Source organism: Stenella coeruleoalba (assembly GCF_951394435.1).
Source record: "Stenella coeruleoalba genome assembly, chromosome: 20".
In the NCBI taxonomy this organism is placed as follows: Eukaryota; Metazoa; Chordata; class Mammalia; order Artiodactyla; family Delphinidae; genus Stenella; species Stenella coeruleoalba.
Genome location: NC_137166.1, coordinates 29,110,806 through 29,128,108, shown reverse-complemented (window position 1 = coordinate 29,128,108; position 17,303 = coordinate 29,110,806). Strand labels below are relative to the sequence as shown.

The 17,303-nt window shown below is 51.2% G+C and overlaps 1 protein-coding gene across 3 annotated transcripts in view; it reads left to right on the top strand.

Moving 5' to 3' along the window:
• Positions 1–15,626, top strand: part of SLC6A2 (solute carrier family 6 member 2) — a 37,610-nt gene extending 21,984 nt beyond the window's left edge. Inside the window, exons 5-14 of one of the 3 annotated variants that reach the window (XM_079906996.1) lie at positions 4,705–4,839; positions 6,456–6,559; positions 7,805–7,929; positions 8,671–8,783; positions 10,033–10,161; positions 11,118–11,217; positions 12,193–12,293; positions 12,789–12,956; positions 14,482–14,553; positions 15,190–15,626. In XM_079906996.1, the coding sequence (XP_079763122.1) occupies positions 4,705–4,839; positions 6,456–6,559; positions 7,805–7,929; positions 8,671–8,783; positions 10,033–10,161; positions 11,118–11,217; positions 12,193–12,293; positions 12,789–12,956; positions 14,482–14,553; positions 15,190–15,213 (1,071 nt within the window). In that variant the 3' untranslated portion in view covers positions 15,214–15,626. Of the gene's footprint in view, positions 1–4,704; positions 4,840–6,455; positions 6,560–7,804; positions 7,930–8,670; positions 8,784–10,032; positions 10,162–11,117; positions 11,218–12,192; positions 12,294–12,451; positions 12,957–14,481; positions 14,808–15,189 lie in introns of those variants that run through there. The other 2 variants (XM_079906994.1, XM_079906995.1) reach the window with 2 other exon arrangements.
• Positions 15,627–17,303: the final 1,677 nt, after the last annotated feature.

The window sequence follows — 17,303 nt, the reverse complement described above, 5'->3', positions numbered from 1 at the left end:
CTATAAACAGGTAGTTGGTGAAAAGAAAAGGTGGTGCTAGAAGTACAAAACCTGGGTTTGCACCCCAGCTCTACCATTGGCTTGCTGGAGATTTTAGATGAATCCCCTCCCTTCCCTAAGCCCAGGACTCCCCAGCAGTAGGATGAGGGAGTGCAAGTGGATCAGAGTTCTTCACAATTTCCCACCAAAGCCTCCCTAATAGCAGAGACCAGGGAACGGGACACCCCAAGGGTCTCTGGAAAAAGCCCAGAGCAACCTGTTGACATGTGTTTGATAAATCTTAAATTCTGGACTAAAACTGCATGCAAATATTGCAGCCTTCTCTAGCATATAACCATTTCCTTCACTATAAAATTGATTGTTCCCACCTCTGAATTTTTGAGTAAATGAGAATGCTCCAGAAGATATCTAGATGAATCCTGGGGCATCCTCTGACACAGTGCGGAGTGCTCGCAAGGGTCTACGTTTCCTGGAGAGAGGAGCACAGGGTTTGATGACCTAGGAGAGCCTGCCAGAGTTGGCATTCTGACTTAGGTGACAGTGCCCCCCATAGTCAGCACCTCATGGTGGAGTATACTCAGGTCATGGCCCACATTGATTCTGAGCCTGACGAATATCATGAGAACAACAGCTCCATTTGGACCCTATGGGTCCATGTGGAGCTTGGCTGTATTAAAGAGGCTGTAGCTGGGAAATATTCTGTCCAGTGTTTTGGTTAGCTATCGCTGTGTAACAAAATACCTCAAGATGTAGAGATGTAAAATAACAGCCATTTTATTACCTCTCATGATTCTGTGGGTTGACTGGGCTCAGCAAGGTGGTTCTTCTGCTCCATGTGATATTGCCTGAGCTACACGTCTGGGGGATTGACTGGGCTGGAACCTCCAAGATGGCTAACACTCATGGATGGCAGTTGGTACTGGCTGGGAGCTTAACTGGAGCTGTCAACCAGAGCACCTTGGGTAGTTTCCATACAGCCTCGCCCTGTAGCTTGGGTATGTCACAGCATGATGGCTGAGTTCCAAGAGCATGTTCCAAGCAGACAAGCCCCAATGTACAAGTAGCTCTTCCAGTCTCTGTTTTCATCATGCTTGCTATTGTCCCAATGAACAAGATAAGTCTTGTGGTAAAGCCCAGAGTCAGTGTGGAACACACAGTGTGTATGTTCATTGGGGGTTACAAGGCAACAATAATCAGGTAGGCATGAATTTATGAGAACCTTCATTAGGCAACTGATTTTGAATTTTTTTTAATTTATTTTATTTATTTATTTCTGTCTGTGTTGTGTCTTCATTGCTGCGCGTGGACTTTCTCTAGTTGTGGCAAGCGGGGGCTACTCTTCCTTGTGGTGCACAGGCTTCTCATTGCAGTGGCGTCTCTTGTTGCAGAGCACGGGCTCTAGGCTCATAGGCTTCAGCAGTTGTGGTACGCGGGCTCAGTACTTGTGGCTCGCGGGCTCTAGAGCGCAGGCTCAGTAGTGGGGGTGCATGGGCTTAGTTGCTCCGCGGCATGTGGGATCTTCCTTGACCAGGGATCAAACCTCTGTCCCCTGCGTTGGCAGGCAGATTCTTAACCATGGTGCCACCGGGGAAGCCCTAGGCAACTGATTTTGAAAAGTGGGGTGCATCAGGGTTCTCTCTGGTTCTCCTAAAGTCTTGGTTATGTCATAATAGCAAAGATAGTGACAGGGGACCAGCAGCCAACGGGAATGAAATTTGACAAGAGCCTGAAGTGGAACTTCCTATCAGCGTATTGGAGACATGGTATCTGCCCCAAGGAAGAACCCAAATGAAATGCAGACCAGGGCTTGGAGGAATTCTAAGATAGAGCAAAACCAGGCTAGGACCACAACCATCCCAACACCTGACACATAGTAGGTCTTCAGTAAATATTTATTGACGGAGTAGTGAGGAAAGAAGGGAAGGGAGGAAGAAGGGTAGGTGGGTAAATAAGTTGGGGGAACTTCATTAAGTGTTCTTTTGAATTCAACTCGGTAAACATTTATGGATACCTACTATGTGCCAGGCTTGATGCTAGTACTAGTGATGCAAGAAGAAATAAGACAGATTCAATTGATTGTAGTATTATGTGTGTTATAGCCAAGTAGGTGTAGGTCAATGTTATTATTTTCTTGCATCTCCGTTCAGAGACATATAAACACTAATGGTCACAAACTATACACACTATTATAGATCTTGCTTTTTAAAAAACTTAACTTTACCTTGAAAACAATTTTACATCAGGTAGGTTGCACTTTAATTGAGATACAAACTGTGGGTTTTTCAACTGTCATTAAATCAATTTAGTGGGTCACCACAATTTTTCAAAATGAAATTGTCTAGATAATAACAGTGTGCATTGCACATACTAAAGATAGAGATGTCTTGTGGAATTTTTGCATTTCAGTTATAGCAACCCATACGTCTCGATAAATAAGGTTTTTCTTACCATGAGTTCCCATGGTCCAAAAACCATAAGATGTTACATTAGTGGAAGAAGGAAGCTCTTCAGACTGAGAGGGTCTGCAAAGACCATGGAGAAGGTGGCATTGGGCTAGGTCAGGTAGAGATGGGGCAGAAGGAAAGGGTTTTCAGCTGCAAGCAAAACTACAGAAGCCCCAGGCCAGCCTTGTCCAGTCTCTCTGTGCCTCTCCTGGGTATCAAAAGCAGGGCTTTCCTGGCCTCTGCAGGCAGCAGAGCTGCAGAAGGTGTATGAGCTCTACTACTGCTGCCGGCCTGGGTGAGGGGCCACCACGGGCTTCTAATATTACACCTCAAGATTAAGTTTCCTGTAGCCATCGCCAAAGGGGTACAGCCTGCCCCACCTTGTTTAGCACTTGGCTGGAGCAGGCCTGAGTTGTCTATGGGGAGACTGATGCTAAAGAGAAAAGGAGGGGAGACTCGCATGCTCCGTTTCTTTGTGCAAAGTCACCTTTGGAGGAGGAGGACTCACGCCCTCCCCTGAGGAGTGTAATGACGAGTGGGGCAGGAGTGTTGCCCTAGGAAGCCCCCCGCAGATGGAAACTTGTCGCCTGAAGTCCCTGCCCACATTTTGCCTCCAGAGCAGGCGAGGACCCCTGCAGTCCGTAGGGAGGGGCTTTCTAGAATAAGGAACTTCATGCAGGACGTTGCAGTGTCCTGTCTTTCATTGTTTTTATACTCTGGCTCATGAGAAAACCAAGAGCATTGCTTATTTCTTCCCAGACTACGTCTGGAACAGGACACGGATCTTTTCTTAGCAGGCTGCCAAAGCCACAGAGCTGGCCTGAAATGAATTGCAAGTGTTCAAACTTCCTGTCTTGGCCGGTGAAGGCTCTGTTCTCGGGAAGATGGCTCCACAGCTGGCAGCTGGGATACTGGGGGGCGAGGTACAGTCTGAATCAGGGAAAGGGGTTACCGCAGACCACACACTCTGTGACCCTGGCCCACCGACCACCGCAGGGTAGAGGGAGGAGGCCAGTCAGCCCCCAGGGCATCGGGCAAGTGTGCACACAGTGCTGCTTGCCGCCCTGGAGTCCTGTCTGCCCGCCCCCCACTCGTAGGTGTTGGCTGAACCAGCACTTAGAAACTACAAGCCTGTACCGAACACCTCAGTGTTGAACTGGAAGGTTCTCCAAAGCCATGTGCTCCAGCCTGCTTGTACAGATGGGGAAGCTGAGGCCAAGAGAGGGACAGGGTTTCACAGCCTGGCAGAGCCAGGACTTGCACATGGGTCTCAAACATGCAGTAGCGTGAGGGATTAAGAACACGGCTTTGTGTTGGTTGGTGGGTTGGAGTCCCGGCACCATCATTCACTAATGGGTGACCTCGGGATGAATGAGGCTCCCTAAGCTTCAGTGTCCTCACCCCGCAGTTCCTGATCCTGCCCGCCTCCAGGGCAGCTGGGAGGATGGGATGAGAGGTCCTCGCTGCTGGGCTAGCAGATGGAAATTGCTCAATAAATGATCCTCACCTGTCTTTGTCCCCTGCATCCACCTGAGGGAGCCTTTAAAGCAGGCACTGCAAGCCCCATCCCAGACCAATTAAATCAGAAACTCCAAAAATGGAGTCTGAACTTGGACATTTTTGTCTGTAACTTCCCCCAGAGTCGTCTAATGTATAGTCAGGGGTGAGAAAGAACAGCGAGGAAGCCTACGCAGCCTTCTCCTCTCCCCGCCTCTCTTCTCTGTTTCTTCATCGTGGGCAGGGTGGGCTGGTGTCTCTTTTCAGTCTGGGGACAGTTTTTTCCCTTATGGGTTTCTGGATGAGGCAGTTTGTCTTTGCCCTAAATCCATCCCCAAATAAAGAGCAGCCAGGGATTCTGCTTTCTGCCCAGCCACGTCCCTCCCTGGGTGGTGAGCTTAGGAGGACACGCTTGAATGAAGGTAAACGAGAGGGGGAGAGAAGGGAGGAAGGAGGGCGTAAAGGTGAGGGTGCTAGTTAGTGCAGGAAGCTGGTAGAGCAGGAGGCGCTGGGCACCGAGAGTGTCTGCGTCCTCACTGCCTTGGCTTCCTTGGCAGCGGTGCCCCCAGGTGCTGACTTTCTCATGGGGTGCAGCCTTGGTCTGTCCGCTCTGTCCTGGAGTGCCCCAGGCCTGGCCTAGAGGTGGAGCTTTTAGCATGCGCACGGTGTGAAGGAACGTGTGGGGAGGGTGTGACTGGCTCGCCCCCCGCCAGCCCCGCTGGCAGCAGAGTCGGGCCCTCACTGCGACCTTGCCCACCGCCAGGTGGTGTGGATCACGGCCACGCTGCCTTACCTCGTGCTGTTTGTACTCCTGGTCCACGGCATCACGCTGCCCGGCGCTTCCAATGGCATCAACGCCTACCTGCACATCGACTTCTACCGTCTGAAAGAGGCCACGGTCAGTGCCCAGTGACCACCCACCCTTGGGCCAGGGTTGGGGAGGGTTCTCGGTGCAGGCAGTGAAAGAAAATCTGGTCCCAGCTCTGCGTAGCCTGGGATGGATCCTTCCCACTCTGGGCTTCAGCTTCTCTACCTGACCAAGGCCAATTTGATTTGCACCTGACAGTCTCCGTGAGCCTGTCCAGCTCTGATGGCTCGGGATCTGTGGTTCTGTTGAGTGGCCTTTGCAGACCCCTCCTTTCAAGGAAAGCAATACCCTGTCCTGGGTTCTTACCTCTGCCCTGTGCCGTGGCCCCAGCCTCACCCCAGCCACCCTAGCCCTATTTCTACTCTGGTCTCCAACTCTGGCCTCTGGTACCCCTCCAGCTCACTGTCCTGCCCAGAGGCAGCGATTACAATGAAGGTGGGGTGACTTTGGAGTGGAGTCCAAAATAGCACGGTGAGGCTGGGAACAGGGACAATCTTAGAGGTTCCTAGTGCCTTGAGCATCTTCAAATCACAGCTGAGATTATTTCCAACCTCCTCCCTCGCGTCTGCCTCAGTAACCACACCTCAATATTTCCCCTCATAATCCCCAAAGACTTCTCCACACTCTACTTGAACCCATAATAATCCTGGCAGGCAAGATCAACATAGGATTAGGACGGATGCCTCCCAGTACACACCTCCCATTGTCCCAGCACAACTCTGTGTTACAGCCCAGTAACCAAGAGAAAACCCTACTTCCTTAGTAACTGTCAGAAAAACAACAGAGCGTAAGACATGAAACAGCCTTGTAAATTGTGAAGCAAGTCAGAGTTCTATCTGTTCTGCATTGTTTAAATATCCTAAGTCTTTGTGGACAGTAGAAACTCAGCCTGAGTGCCGTCTCAGGGAGCAGATATATCTTCCTCCGTCAGATTGCTTCTCTCATTACACCCTTTGCTTACAAAGCAGGGGAAGTCTAGAATAGCACAAGTGGGGAGATGACAGAAGTCTCACAAATCCAAATTGTGGCTTAGTCCTGGTGAGCTAGGTAAAATTATCCCCACTGTACAGATGAGGAAACTGAGATATAGACAGTGAAATTGACCAGGGCAAGACCATGAGGCTGAGAGGTTGGAGAGGAGCTCAGATGTCCGGGCTTCCAGCCATGCAGTTTCATCATCCAAAAGATGAAGTGAGTAGACCCGACTGGCCACCAAGGAGTCACCACTGTCTATGGGTTGGTAGAAGCTACTAGGAATCATTACCCCTTTCTGAAGATGTTGTCTCCATAACCGCTGAGATAGTCATAACCCTTTGCCCTTGCCCTATCCACATTCTAGTCTAGAACATTTTGTTTATTAACTTTCTTTGAAAATCAGGATGTCAGATTGAGCCAGTGAGTTCCTCTGGGGTGAACTCACTCATGACCACCCAAGGCTGGGAGATGCTAGAGAGACCCCAGCCTCTCTCCACAGTGATTTTGTACAGGCTGCTGGAGAGCAGGAGTTGCATGGCTGCCCATCTCTAGTTCAGACCTCATTTCCTCAGGTCTTAGGGCATCCCTGGGACTTCCCAGCCCTTCTGGAGCAGTGAGGTAGTCCAATTCTGTGGAAACAGAGGGTGATGGCCTTTACCTGCCCATTTCAGGTATGGATTGATGCTGCAACTCAGATATTTTTTTCCTTGGGCGCTGGATTTGGTGTCTTGATTGCATTTGCTAGTTACAACAAATTTGACAACAACTGCTATAGGTAAGATCCTTCCTGGGGCTCTGGAAAGCTCTAAATCCTGGGAATCAACCCTTGCAGGGATGAGAGAGAGGGCTCTGGTCTGGGACAAGTCAAATTTTCTGCTTGGGTTTCTTTCCCCGGGAAATGAAGCAGAGTAGACCATCCTGGATGTTCTGTGAACTCCAACATGGCCTACGGGGGTCCTGATGAACATATGTCAGTTCAGGACACCTCCCAGATAGATGCAGGGTGAGGAGCTGGCAAAGTTGAGGCCACTAACACTGGGATATCATGAGGGTGGGTAGCTGGGACAGAGGGGCACTGTGTGGCTTTCAGAGCAGCCAGCACTGCCTGTCTGTCCATCTGATGCCCAGGCAGACAAGGTTGGAATATCCAGGCTGGTTGCTTGAGGGGTGAGGGCCTAGCAGGGTCAGAGCTTAAGACCATACAGCAGAATGAGAAGTCTGCTCAGTGCTGTAGAGTCAGAAGACCATGCTCTAGATCACCTGGTCCTGTAAGCATTTAATGCTGCCTCCTGCAGCCCCAGTGCTGTGAGGGCTTCAGACATGGGCACAGATGGGGCTGCTTCCATCCCTCTCTATCAAAGGCTTAAGACAGAATCATAACCTCCCTGGTACAAGACAGAGTAGGATGAATGCATACCAGTGGGACAGGCTTTAGGGAGGCTAAGGAAATGGGGTGATCAGCCATCTGATGGGGGGTCAGCAAGAGCACAGAAGTGCATTTGAGGTAAGCCTTGGAAGATAGTTAGGGTTGGGATAGGCAGACACGGATTGAGTGGACAACTTACAGCATGAGCAAAGCCAGGGGAGGTGGTGTGTTCGTGAACCAGCAAGTTGACTGGTTTGCTCAGAGAGTACGTGTTGGGGAGTCATGGGAAATAAGCCTGGAAAGAAGTTTGGGTCATCTCAGCAAAGCTCTTGAATGCCTGGGTGAAAAGTTGGGAGGCACTGGGGAGCCACAGAAAGTTTGTTGAGGAAGGAAGCTGGTGCCTCAATTTCCCAGCAAGAGTTTGATATCAGACTCTGGTGTTAAAGTGTTTCATCCAGAAGCTGCTGACCTATTTCCTGCACCTACAGGTTCTGACCCTGTGATGGTGGGGTGCTGGGGGCCCATGTGGCAGCAGGGACGCTGAAGAGAGGGTTGGCATTTGAAGCCGTGGATTCCATAGATGATCCAGCAGTCCATAAGCGGGGTTGGGGAGAGTCAGACCACTTGAACTAACGGTGCTTTCTTTTCTCTCAGGGATGCCCTGCTCACCAGCACCATCAACTGTGTCACCAGCTTCATCTCTGGGTTCGCCATCTTCTCCATCCTTGGTTACATGGCCCATGAACACAAGGTCAACATTGAGGATGTTGCCACTGAAGGTGGGTGGGCAGACTCGCCCACTGAGGAGGCGGGGGCTGCAAAACTCACCTCTTTCTTAGCAGTTCTCCTGTGGCTGTGGGACTGAGAGGACTGGACATGGAGCTTTCCCAGCTGCCCACTTTCTTTGAGGCCATCAGTAGGAAGTCCAGGCAGAATCATCTTCTGAGTCAGGCCAGACCAGATAGATTTGGGAGCACTGACTCTGTACCAGCCCCTGTGCTAAGCACTTGACGTATCTTGGTTTAGTTCTTGCAGTGTTACTAGGCAAGTGTGAATAGACCCACTTTAAAGATCAGAAAGCTGAGACTCAGGCGATTGAAGTTGTTCAACCAGCTCGTGTCCTTCCCCGCTGCTTCTCATATTCTTATGGCCACAAACAGGCCAAGACTTGGGGAGGGGCTGCCTCTGATGGACTCTGAAAATCACAAAGTTTTGAGAGTAAGAGGATCCCTCATGGGGTGCAGGAGGTGGGGTTTGAGGCCCGTTGCCTGTAGCTGTCCAGGAGAGGCACTGCCCTGTGGCTTGGCTCTTTGAGGTCAACCTCCTTGGTGCATAGGTGAACTCAGGCTGAAGCTGGTTTCATCAGTCATCTTTAGACCTTGGTTTGCTCCATCTACACATGACTGCCCAAATATCATGGGGCTGGGCTGGGGCTTGTTGGGCCTCAAAATGCTCTCCTATCATATGCAGCTCAGACCAACAGTCCCAGCTATTAATGAGGTCCTTGATGTTTCTTACAGGAGCTGGCCTGGTCTTCATCCTGTACCCAGAAGCCATTTCCACCCTATCAGGATCCACGTTCTGGGCTGTCGTGTTCTTCGTCATGCTCCTGGCTCTGGGAATTGACAGCTCAGTGAGTGACCTGGCTGGGGATACCATCCCCCCACAGACACCACTAGACCTGACCCTCCCTCCCCTAACTACACTCACACTACTCAGAATTGCCCCGCATTCAAGCCCCTGATCAGTAGTTGTTTGCAGAAGACCTTATTTAAATGCAAACAAGGAAATCAGTACTCACTCAGAAAGGCAAGATTTAGGCCAAAGCCAAGAGCCAAGAGAAACCTACTTGACATCATGGAACTCTACCTTAGAAGGGACCTCGGATAAGCCAGCCCAATACTCTCCTTTTACAGATGGGAAACTGAATTCAGAGAGGGTGTGGCTAGAACTCTTGTCCTCTAACCAACCACTCTTCCCACGGTATTTCATCAGTATCCACTTAGGCTGAGTGAGCGGACAGGAGTCAGGTCCCTGTTGATGAGGGGGAGACAGGAGTTATCTCTTCACCCTCTCCCACATGGTTTCTGAGTTCTGAGGTTGGTTGAGAACAGGGCAGAAGTAGGGTGAGAGGATGGGGAGAAGGGAGGATCTGCTGATTTCTCTAGAGAAGCAAGGCAGCCTCCAGGGTTCTTGAGTCCAGGGCTGCGGGCAGTCCAAGGGAGCCGGGAGGCCTGAGACTGGGGTTCAGAGAGTCCCTCACTCCTGTGTTGACTGAAAAAAAAATGCACAACCTGGGACTTCCCCGGTGGTCCAGTGGTTAAGACTCCGAGCTTCCGCTGCAGGGGGCACGGGTTCACTCCCTGGTTGGGGAGCTAACAATCCCGCATGCGCGTGGTACGGCCAAAAAAGAAAAAAAAAGTGCACAACCTAAAAGTTGAGAATTATGTTTCAGTTGGCAGACTTTCTGGGGACTTCAAGCCTGGGAGGCAGGCTCTCAGATCGCTCTGAGGGACTGCTCTGAAGAGGTCAGGGAGGAGCCAGGATATGTAGGAGTTTTTGCAACAAAGACCAGGTGGTCAGAGCATCAAAAGATTACTGTTAATTAAACAAAACCAGACATCTCAAGTTAATGAATTTAGCGCTTTTCTATATATGGGAAGATGCAAGAGTCTGGGCTCATTGATATCATTCCTTTGATATGCACCAGATCTATGTAGAGCCAGTATCCTTTCTTTCCCATCCTGAGTCCCCTCAGGTGCACCTTTGCGGGGGCAGCCGTAGTGGCTGATAGCTTCATGGCTGCAGCATCCTTTGTTTGCTGATATGTTGGACAACATTTTTCATTCACCTCTGTATCCCACCTGCCTGGTTCCCTTCAGATGGGAGGCATGGAGGCGGTCATCACGGGCCTGGCCGACGACTTCCAGGTCCTGAAACGACACCGGAAACTCTTCACATTTGGTGTCTCCTTTGGAACCTTCCTTCTGGCCCTGTTTTGCATAACCAAGGTGAGGGGGGCTGGGCTCTGGGTCACCTGGGGCTTCTGAGGCTGCATTTCAATCCAGCCAGATATTCCCAGACTTGAAGCTGGGGGGTAGGGCTAGGGTGAGCTCAGGGGAACCATGGCAGCGCCTGGTATCCTGAACTCCGTGGCCCAGTCCCTTAGGGTTACACCCCATTGTTATCTGTCCCTTCTGAGCCTGAGGATATCCAGACAAATCTTTCAACTGCTTGTTGGTTTGGGGGGACAGCAAAAGTCCATTTTAAACTGCCAACTGAAGAAAGTGCACAACCTGAAAGCTGAGAATTATGTTTTGTTCGGTGGACAAAACTGAGGACTTAAGCCTGGGACACAGCATCTCAGATAGCTCTGAGGGACTGCTCCAGAGAGGTAAGGGAGGATCCAGGATACATGAGTTTTTGCGACAAAGACCAGGTAGTTGTTACATCAAAAGATTACTGTTGACTAAAGAAAACTAGACGTCTCAAGTTAAGGAATCTCATGCTTTTCCATGTATGGGAAGATGCAAGAGTTTGGGCTCACTGAAATCATTCCTTTGATATGGACCTCAGCTCTCTAGGGCCAGTATCCAAGCTTTTTGCTGACTGCTAGATGGCGGGCATCCTGTTTCTATCCTGAATTCCCTCAGAGCTCACCTTCAGAGGGGTGGCTATAATGTGATGGCTGCAACATCTTTTGTTTACTGACGTGGCAGGCAACATTTTTTTTTTATTGATAAAATCCATCTTGCTTTTTACTGGCTGAAGTCCCCACCCTCAGACCCAGTGAATACACAGAATACGTAGCAGCAACACAGTAGCACCAGAAACCCCATTACCTGTGTTGGGGGTGGGTGTGGGTTCTGAGTGAGCGGGACAGGGGACAGCTCAATTTTGATGGATGTAACAGTTGATAGCCATTTCTATCCATCATGGCCTCAGGCTTTCTCTGTCCATGCCCCAGGGTGGAATATACGTGCTGACCCTGCTGGACACGTTTGCGGCGGGAACCTCCATTCTGTTTGCTGTGCTCATGGAGGCCATAGGCGTCTCCTGGTTTTATGGTACGTGCTGGGTCCTGAGCGTGTGGAAAAGCCTCGGGCCCCATGTGCTTCTGGAGCCTTTTCACCTGGAGGTGCAAAGGGGCTTTCCATTTCCGGGGCAGTCACTGGCTGATCCCAGAGTTGAGCAAGTTGCTTATTGGGCACAGCTCTTCCAGCCCTCAGCTCATCTTTGCATGAGCTCCCTTTAAAAGGAGGAGGCAAGGGCCCCAAAGGCATCAGCGTCAGCTGTTAGAGAGGAACTCAGAGGAAGATGCTGCTCCTCAAGCCATGTAATTCACTCTAGAGTAGGGTTGCCAGGTTTAGCAAATCTGGGATACGACACATCCAGTTAAACTTGAATTTCAGATAATGAATCATTTTTTTAGTATATGTCCCAAATATTGCATGAAATTATTTAAACTAAAATGACTTTTGTTGTCTCTCCGAAATTCAAATGTAACTGAGTGTCCTCTATCTTCTCTGGCAACCTTATTCCAGAGCTGAATGGGGAGAACATGGTAGAAAGTGAAATGTGTTGTCATTGTTCATTTTTTCCCCATGTGTCACTCACTCTTTTCTACTCATTGGAAAGAGTCTGGTCTCTTCTACCAGATTAAAGTTGGGGAAAGCTCTATATACACAGCCATCATTGTTTTAAGAGAGAGGGAGCGGGAGGAAAGAGCTGGGCTTTGGAGTCAGGCCACCCTGGCTGTGTAAACCAGGGCCAAGTCCCCTCCCCTCCCCGAGCCCTGGTTTTCCCTCTGAAAAAGGAAGTGGGGCGGCACCTACCAGGGGATGCTACCCCTGAGTGTGTTCTCTCCCCTGTTCTGAACCAGCCAAGTGCCTGTCCCCAGGTCACCTAAGTGCCAGGGTATCCCTGTCTTAGGAGATACTGTTCTGCTGTCCACCTGGGGACAGACCCTCTTGGGAAGGCAGTAGGGGTGGCCCCAGGCTCTGCAGGGGCCGCTGTGATGGGCCTGCCCTGTGTGTGCGCAGGTGTGGACAGGTTCAGCAACGACATCCAGCAGATGATGGGGTTCAAGCCGGGCCTGTACTGGAGACTCTGCTGGAAGTTTGTCAGTCCTGCGTTCCTCCTGGTGTGTAGTGCGTGGTTGGGCATCCTCGGGTGAGGGGTGCTGTGTGTCTGGGGTGAGGGTGGGGGTGGGGATCTTTGCCTCTAAGGGGAGGAGGTTGGGATGCAGGGCCCTGGTCACGCAGACAGATGCTCAGGATGCTCCGCCCTGTTGATTCCCAGGAGGCTGCACATGAGAGGGGTCGCCAGCCTGGGGCCAGGTCTGGGCCGGGGGCTGTCTGTGCCACCACTCAGTTCCAAGGTCACCTTTCTAGTCTTCTTCTCTTTGTATTGCTCCTGTTTCTTTGTCTCCTTTTTGTTATCCTTCCTTACTTGGATTCTTCCTCCTTTCTCTCTCGATCTCCCTCCTTCCTTATCTTCTCCATTCCTGCATCCATCTCACACGCTGGCCCTCACTTCCCTCTGGTCCCTCTCTGCATCTCTCCCTCTCTCCCGCCTCCTTGCCTCTCTCTCCCCTCTCCCTGTCTCTCTCCCTCTTCCTTCTGTCCCTTCCCCCCAGTTTGTGGTGGTCGTGAGCATCATCAATTTCAAGCCGCTCACCTACGATGACTACATCTTCCCACTCTGGGCCAACTGGGTCGGGTGGGGCATCGCGGGCTCCTCCATGGTCCTGGTGCCTGCCTACGTCGTCTACAAGTTCCTCAGCACGCGGGGCTCCCTTCGCGAGGTGAGCTCTGGGCCGAGCCTGGGGGAGGGTGGGGGACAGCACGGGAGGGGGCATCCCGAGTCATTCCCGCTGGGGTGAGAGAGGGAGACAGAAGGACACGGAATCTAGAGTCAGACGGACCTGCCACGTTGGCCACGTTATTTACCCCCAAGCCTCAGGTTCCACATTTGTAACCTGGGGTAATCATACAGACCTTGAAAGGTGAAAGGAAGTGCTTAGCGCAGGGCCTGGCACACGGTAGATGGTCACCACGCGGCACTTCCTATCGTGTTGAACGTCATATGCGCCGTGTGCTCCCACTCTGTTCCTACCGTTGTTTATGTGAGGGGCTCAGCCCTGCAGTCCCCTAAAGAGCAGTTAATCTGCATTAACTGTGCCCACTCCTGTGTCCCACCTCCTAAGGTTTGTCATGTCCCCAGATGTCCCCCACTCTCCCCATCCAAACTCACCATGACCTTGTATCTTGGCTTTCACCTGCTTCTATTGTGAACCTGATACCTAATCAGCCTAAACCAGAGATTTCCAAAATACATTTTCTTCTTTGACCTGCGTACATTGCAGATACATATACGCATGATCTGCGTTTTCATTAAAATTATGTCTTTCCTATAGTTTGGTTGTTAAATGCCCTTTCTTTTATAAATAATGGTGATAGTCATTTCCTCATGCCCTTACTTATAAAGATCTCATCCCTTCATTCCTTTATCCACTCCCTTCACAGATATTTACTGAGAATCTGTACGGGGCAGGCAGTATCCTCAGCTCTAGACACACTCCCCGGAGCTCATGTTCTCGTGAGGGGACAGAAAGACACAGGAGGACGTAAAGGAGTGAGCTGTACAGGAACTTAGGGCAGAGGGTCCCAGGCAGGGCTGGGACTCCCTCCCCCTGTGACATGTTTCCTGTCCATGAAATCCCAAAGTCCAGGAACCTCTGGGTCACTGGGAGGATCCATGTTCTGTGAGCTCATCCCGGACGTGGAACCAGGACCTGCTTTGAGCTTTTTATTCTCTACACTTTGAGATCCCCCTCTAGTGATCAGACATTGATTCCAGACGCATTCCCTGAGTCCACCCTGTGTCTACAGCCCAAGGAGGCGGCCCCAATCCCCAGGCAGGGCTGAGGTCCCATCACTGAGTCCTCATTGTGCTCTGAACTTGTCCTCTGCAGCACTGACTCCAGTCGTGGCTGTAAAGCTGCCTGTGTGTGTTTCTGTTCAGTGTCAGCCCCTTCCCTGAGCTGTAAACTCTCCCAAAGCAAAATGTGTGGGTGGCCTTCAGCTCTGGATCCCCAGGGCCTAGGCCAGTGTGTGACTACAGTCATTGACTCAATAAACATTCACTGGATGAATGTCTCAAAGTGAACTAACCAGGGTGGGGAGTGTCTTGTACGAACCCCTCCTGCTGTCCATGTGAGACTTCAGGGCCAAATAGCAGGTGGCCCTGATGTGTGGTGTCCTCTGGGCTGCTGGAAGGGTGTCCCTGGGCCAAGCTGAGGCCTCCTCCCCTTCTCCATCCTTTCACAGAGACTGGCCTATGGCATCACCCCAGAGAACGAGCATCACCTGGTGGCCCAGAGGGACGTCAGGCAGTTCCAAGTAGGTGCAGCTTGGACCATTTTGATGGGGGCCACGGGGCGGGGGCCCTACTGCTCCCTGCTGTGCTATCGGAGGCAAGACCACACACCACACTCCAGAAAACCCAGAGCAGCTGTGGGCTATAGCCCCTGGGGTTGTGATGTTACAAACCGGAGGAGAGGGGCCTGTCTTCTGCCTTCTACCAGCTGTCGCCTGCCCCTCCACTCCTTGGTCCTGAGATACCAAATGCCCAGACTTTCCTAAACTCGGTTCTCCCTCTTTGAGTTGTGACCACGGAGTATCCCCAAATGAGGCTGAGGATTTCTTATCTTGAAGGAAGCGCTGTAGGTACATCAATAACGTGTTGACCTGAGTCCTACCCTTTTCCCCTGTAAAATATGGGGGTGGGGGAGCCAGGAGGGTCCCGGTGAGCCCCCCTGCTTCAGACTTACTGTGTGACTTTGTGAAGGCTCCTTTGCCCTTTCTGGGTGCCCGTGACAATTAGGGGATTGGCCTGCGTGTCCTGCGGGTCTTTGAAGGAAACAGCTGTATTTTCTGCCCCTCCATGTGTCTTACTGCCCTTCTCAGCTGGCCCTTGTCCCTCAGTCCCTGCCTGCCCTGGCCCTGGCCTAACAGCCTTGCCGTCTTCCTCTGCAGTTGGAACACTGGCTGGCCATCTGAATCTGACCCCGAGGAGGAACCCTGCTGCACCAACGTTCAGGTCAAAGGTTTCCTACCACCCCAGACACTGTCTGGGGATTCCTCTCCGACCCCCCTCTTCCTCTTTTCCAAGTTAACAACTGATTTAGTGACCTGGTTTTCGTTCACTTTCTGTTCACCTGGCCTGAGGGCTGTGAGCTTGGATTGGTAAGCCTTGTGGGAGAGGAGGAGAGGAGGGGACAGGAAAAATGACTTCCGTCGAACCTCTTTAGTTTTGAGGAAGTCTCACCCAGTGTGGGAACCGGCCCGAGCTGACGTCCACGGGCTTGGGAAGGACTCCCCACCTCGTTTGCTGGTACTTTGGGCCGCAGAAGAAATCCTCAGTCCACCAGATCAGACAGAGGATGTTGCTTTTTGGTCAGACACTGTAAAACCAAAACACCAATAAAAAGCCCAGCTGAGTTTGGGAGGTACAGAGATCTTGCCTCTCTCGTCTACCCCGGTCAGTGCTCTGTTGTTTGGACCTTGGTTGGGAAGCTTGGGGATATTTGTCACTGTTATGAAGTCCGTGGATAGAAGCTCTGGGGGGTCGTGAGCAGAAATCTTCATAGTTAGTTTTCACTCTGGTTGACCTGGGTTTGATTTGTGTGTGTTCTGGAATATTCTTCTGGTTTCTGGCGCTCAGAGGGTCCAGAGCTATGGGTGTCACAGTGAGTGGCTTCTGCAGAAGCAGCAGACAAGTCTGTAGAGACCACATGCGGGTCTCGCTCTATCAGATGCACGGAGCTCAGGAACCTACCTGTGGCTCCTGAGACCTTCCTGGGGGACTCAGGACAGGAACCCAGCAAGGCCAGCTGCATGTCTCCGCTACGGGATCCTCTGCTGTCCTCACGGGGCCAGGTGGGTGTCCAAGGGCAGCCCGACAGGCTGCCTGTTTCTGTATTGTTCACAGACACCTGCAAAGCCTGTCCCTGGGAAATCCCACCCAGCCTGGACCAGAAGTCTCAAGTGATGGGAAGTGGGCCCTGAAAACTCCCTTTGTCTCTCCTCATGGGCCGTACTTTGCACCGTGGAGGGCAGCATGGAACCAAGCCTATAGCACCCCGGTCACTCAGGTTGAGGGGAGAATAGTCTCAATTGACGGAGCAGGTTGGCGGTTGTAGAGAATTTCAGGTTGATTTCTGATACAAACTTATAAGTGGTGCCCTCTGGTGGTGCTGGTGGCTGGTCTCAGCTCTTTCAGAGAAGCGATTTGTAGTTGGTAAGTCGGTGGCATCCATTTGCATTTTTTTTTTTTAACATATGGTCTGAGTTTCTTACACTCTCATTGGCAATCTAGAGTTGTGGGTTATTGTCCTGACTGTGGGAGCCCCTGTTGCAGAAACTTGGGCAAAAAAAAAAAAGGCCACATCATTTCCACTGGGAGTAGAGGGTGACACACATCCAAAAGGTGCTTTGGGGAAAGTGGGGTGTCACTGAGCCTAATCTATCGATCATGCAGTCTGTGGAAGATGGGCTGGCTGGGGGCATGGCGGTGGTTTTCTCCCAGGGACAGGGTCCTTATGGCATTCTTTAAAGAAAAGTAGGAAAATCAGTAGACCTTGGATCTCTCCATATAAAAAGTTCAGTTCAAAATCTGAGACAGCCCAAGTGGCAGGTGTCTTGGACCCTGAAAAAGAGGGGGCCTGGGAGCATCCAACAGAGTGGAACAGACAGGTAGGGGTCTGGGAATGAGAGCAAGGTGACCCGTCACTGATGGAATTTGGCCTCACAAGTGACTGAATCCGTCCGCCCCATGAAGGGTAATTCCTCCCTAGGTGTGACAGCTTGTTTGTTTGTTTTTAACAAAGCACTTTCATCCACGTTTACTCCCATCCGCCCAGCAAGTACTGCAGGGCTGGCTTCTGTGTCCCCATTCTGCAGGTGAGAAAACCAAGGTCCAGCATTTCAGTCATTCTTGCTCAAGGTTCCCCAGCTACTAAGGGATCCAGTTGGAACCTCAAGTCAGAGCCCCTGACTCTCAGCTGAGAGCACTTTGAAATTCCCAGCACAATATGGTTCACCCCACCCAGGGCTGTCATTAAACATAAACAAAAATCCATCCAGTCAAG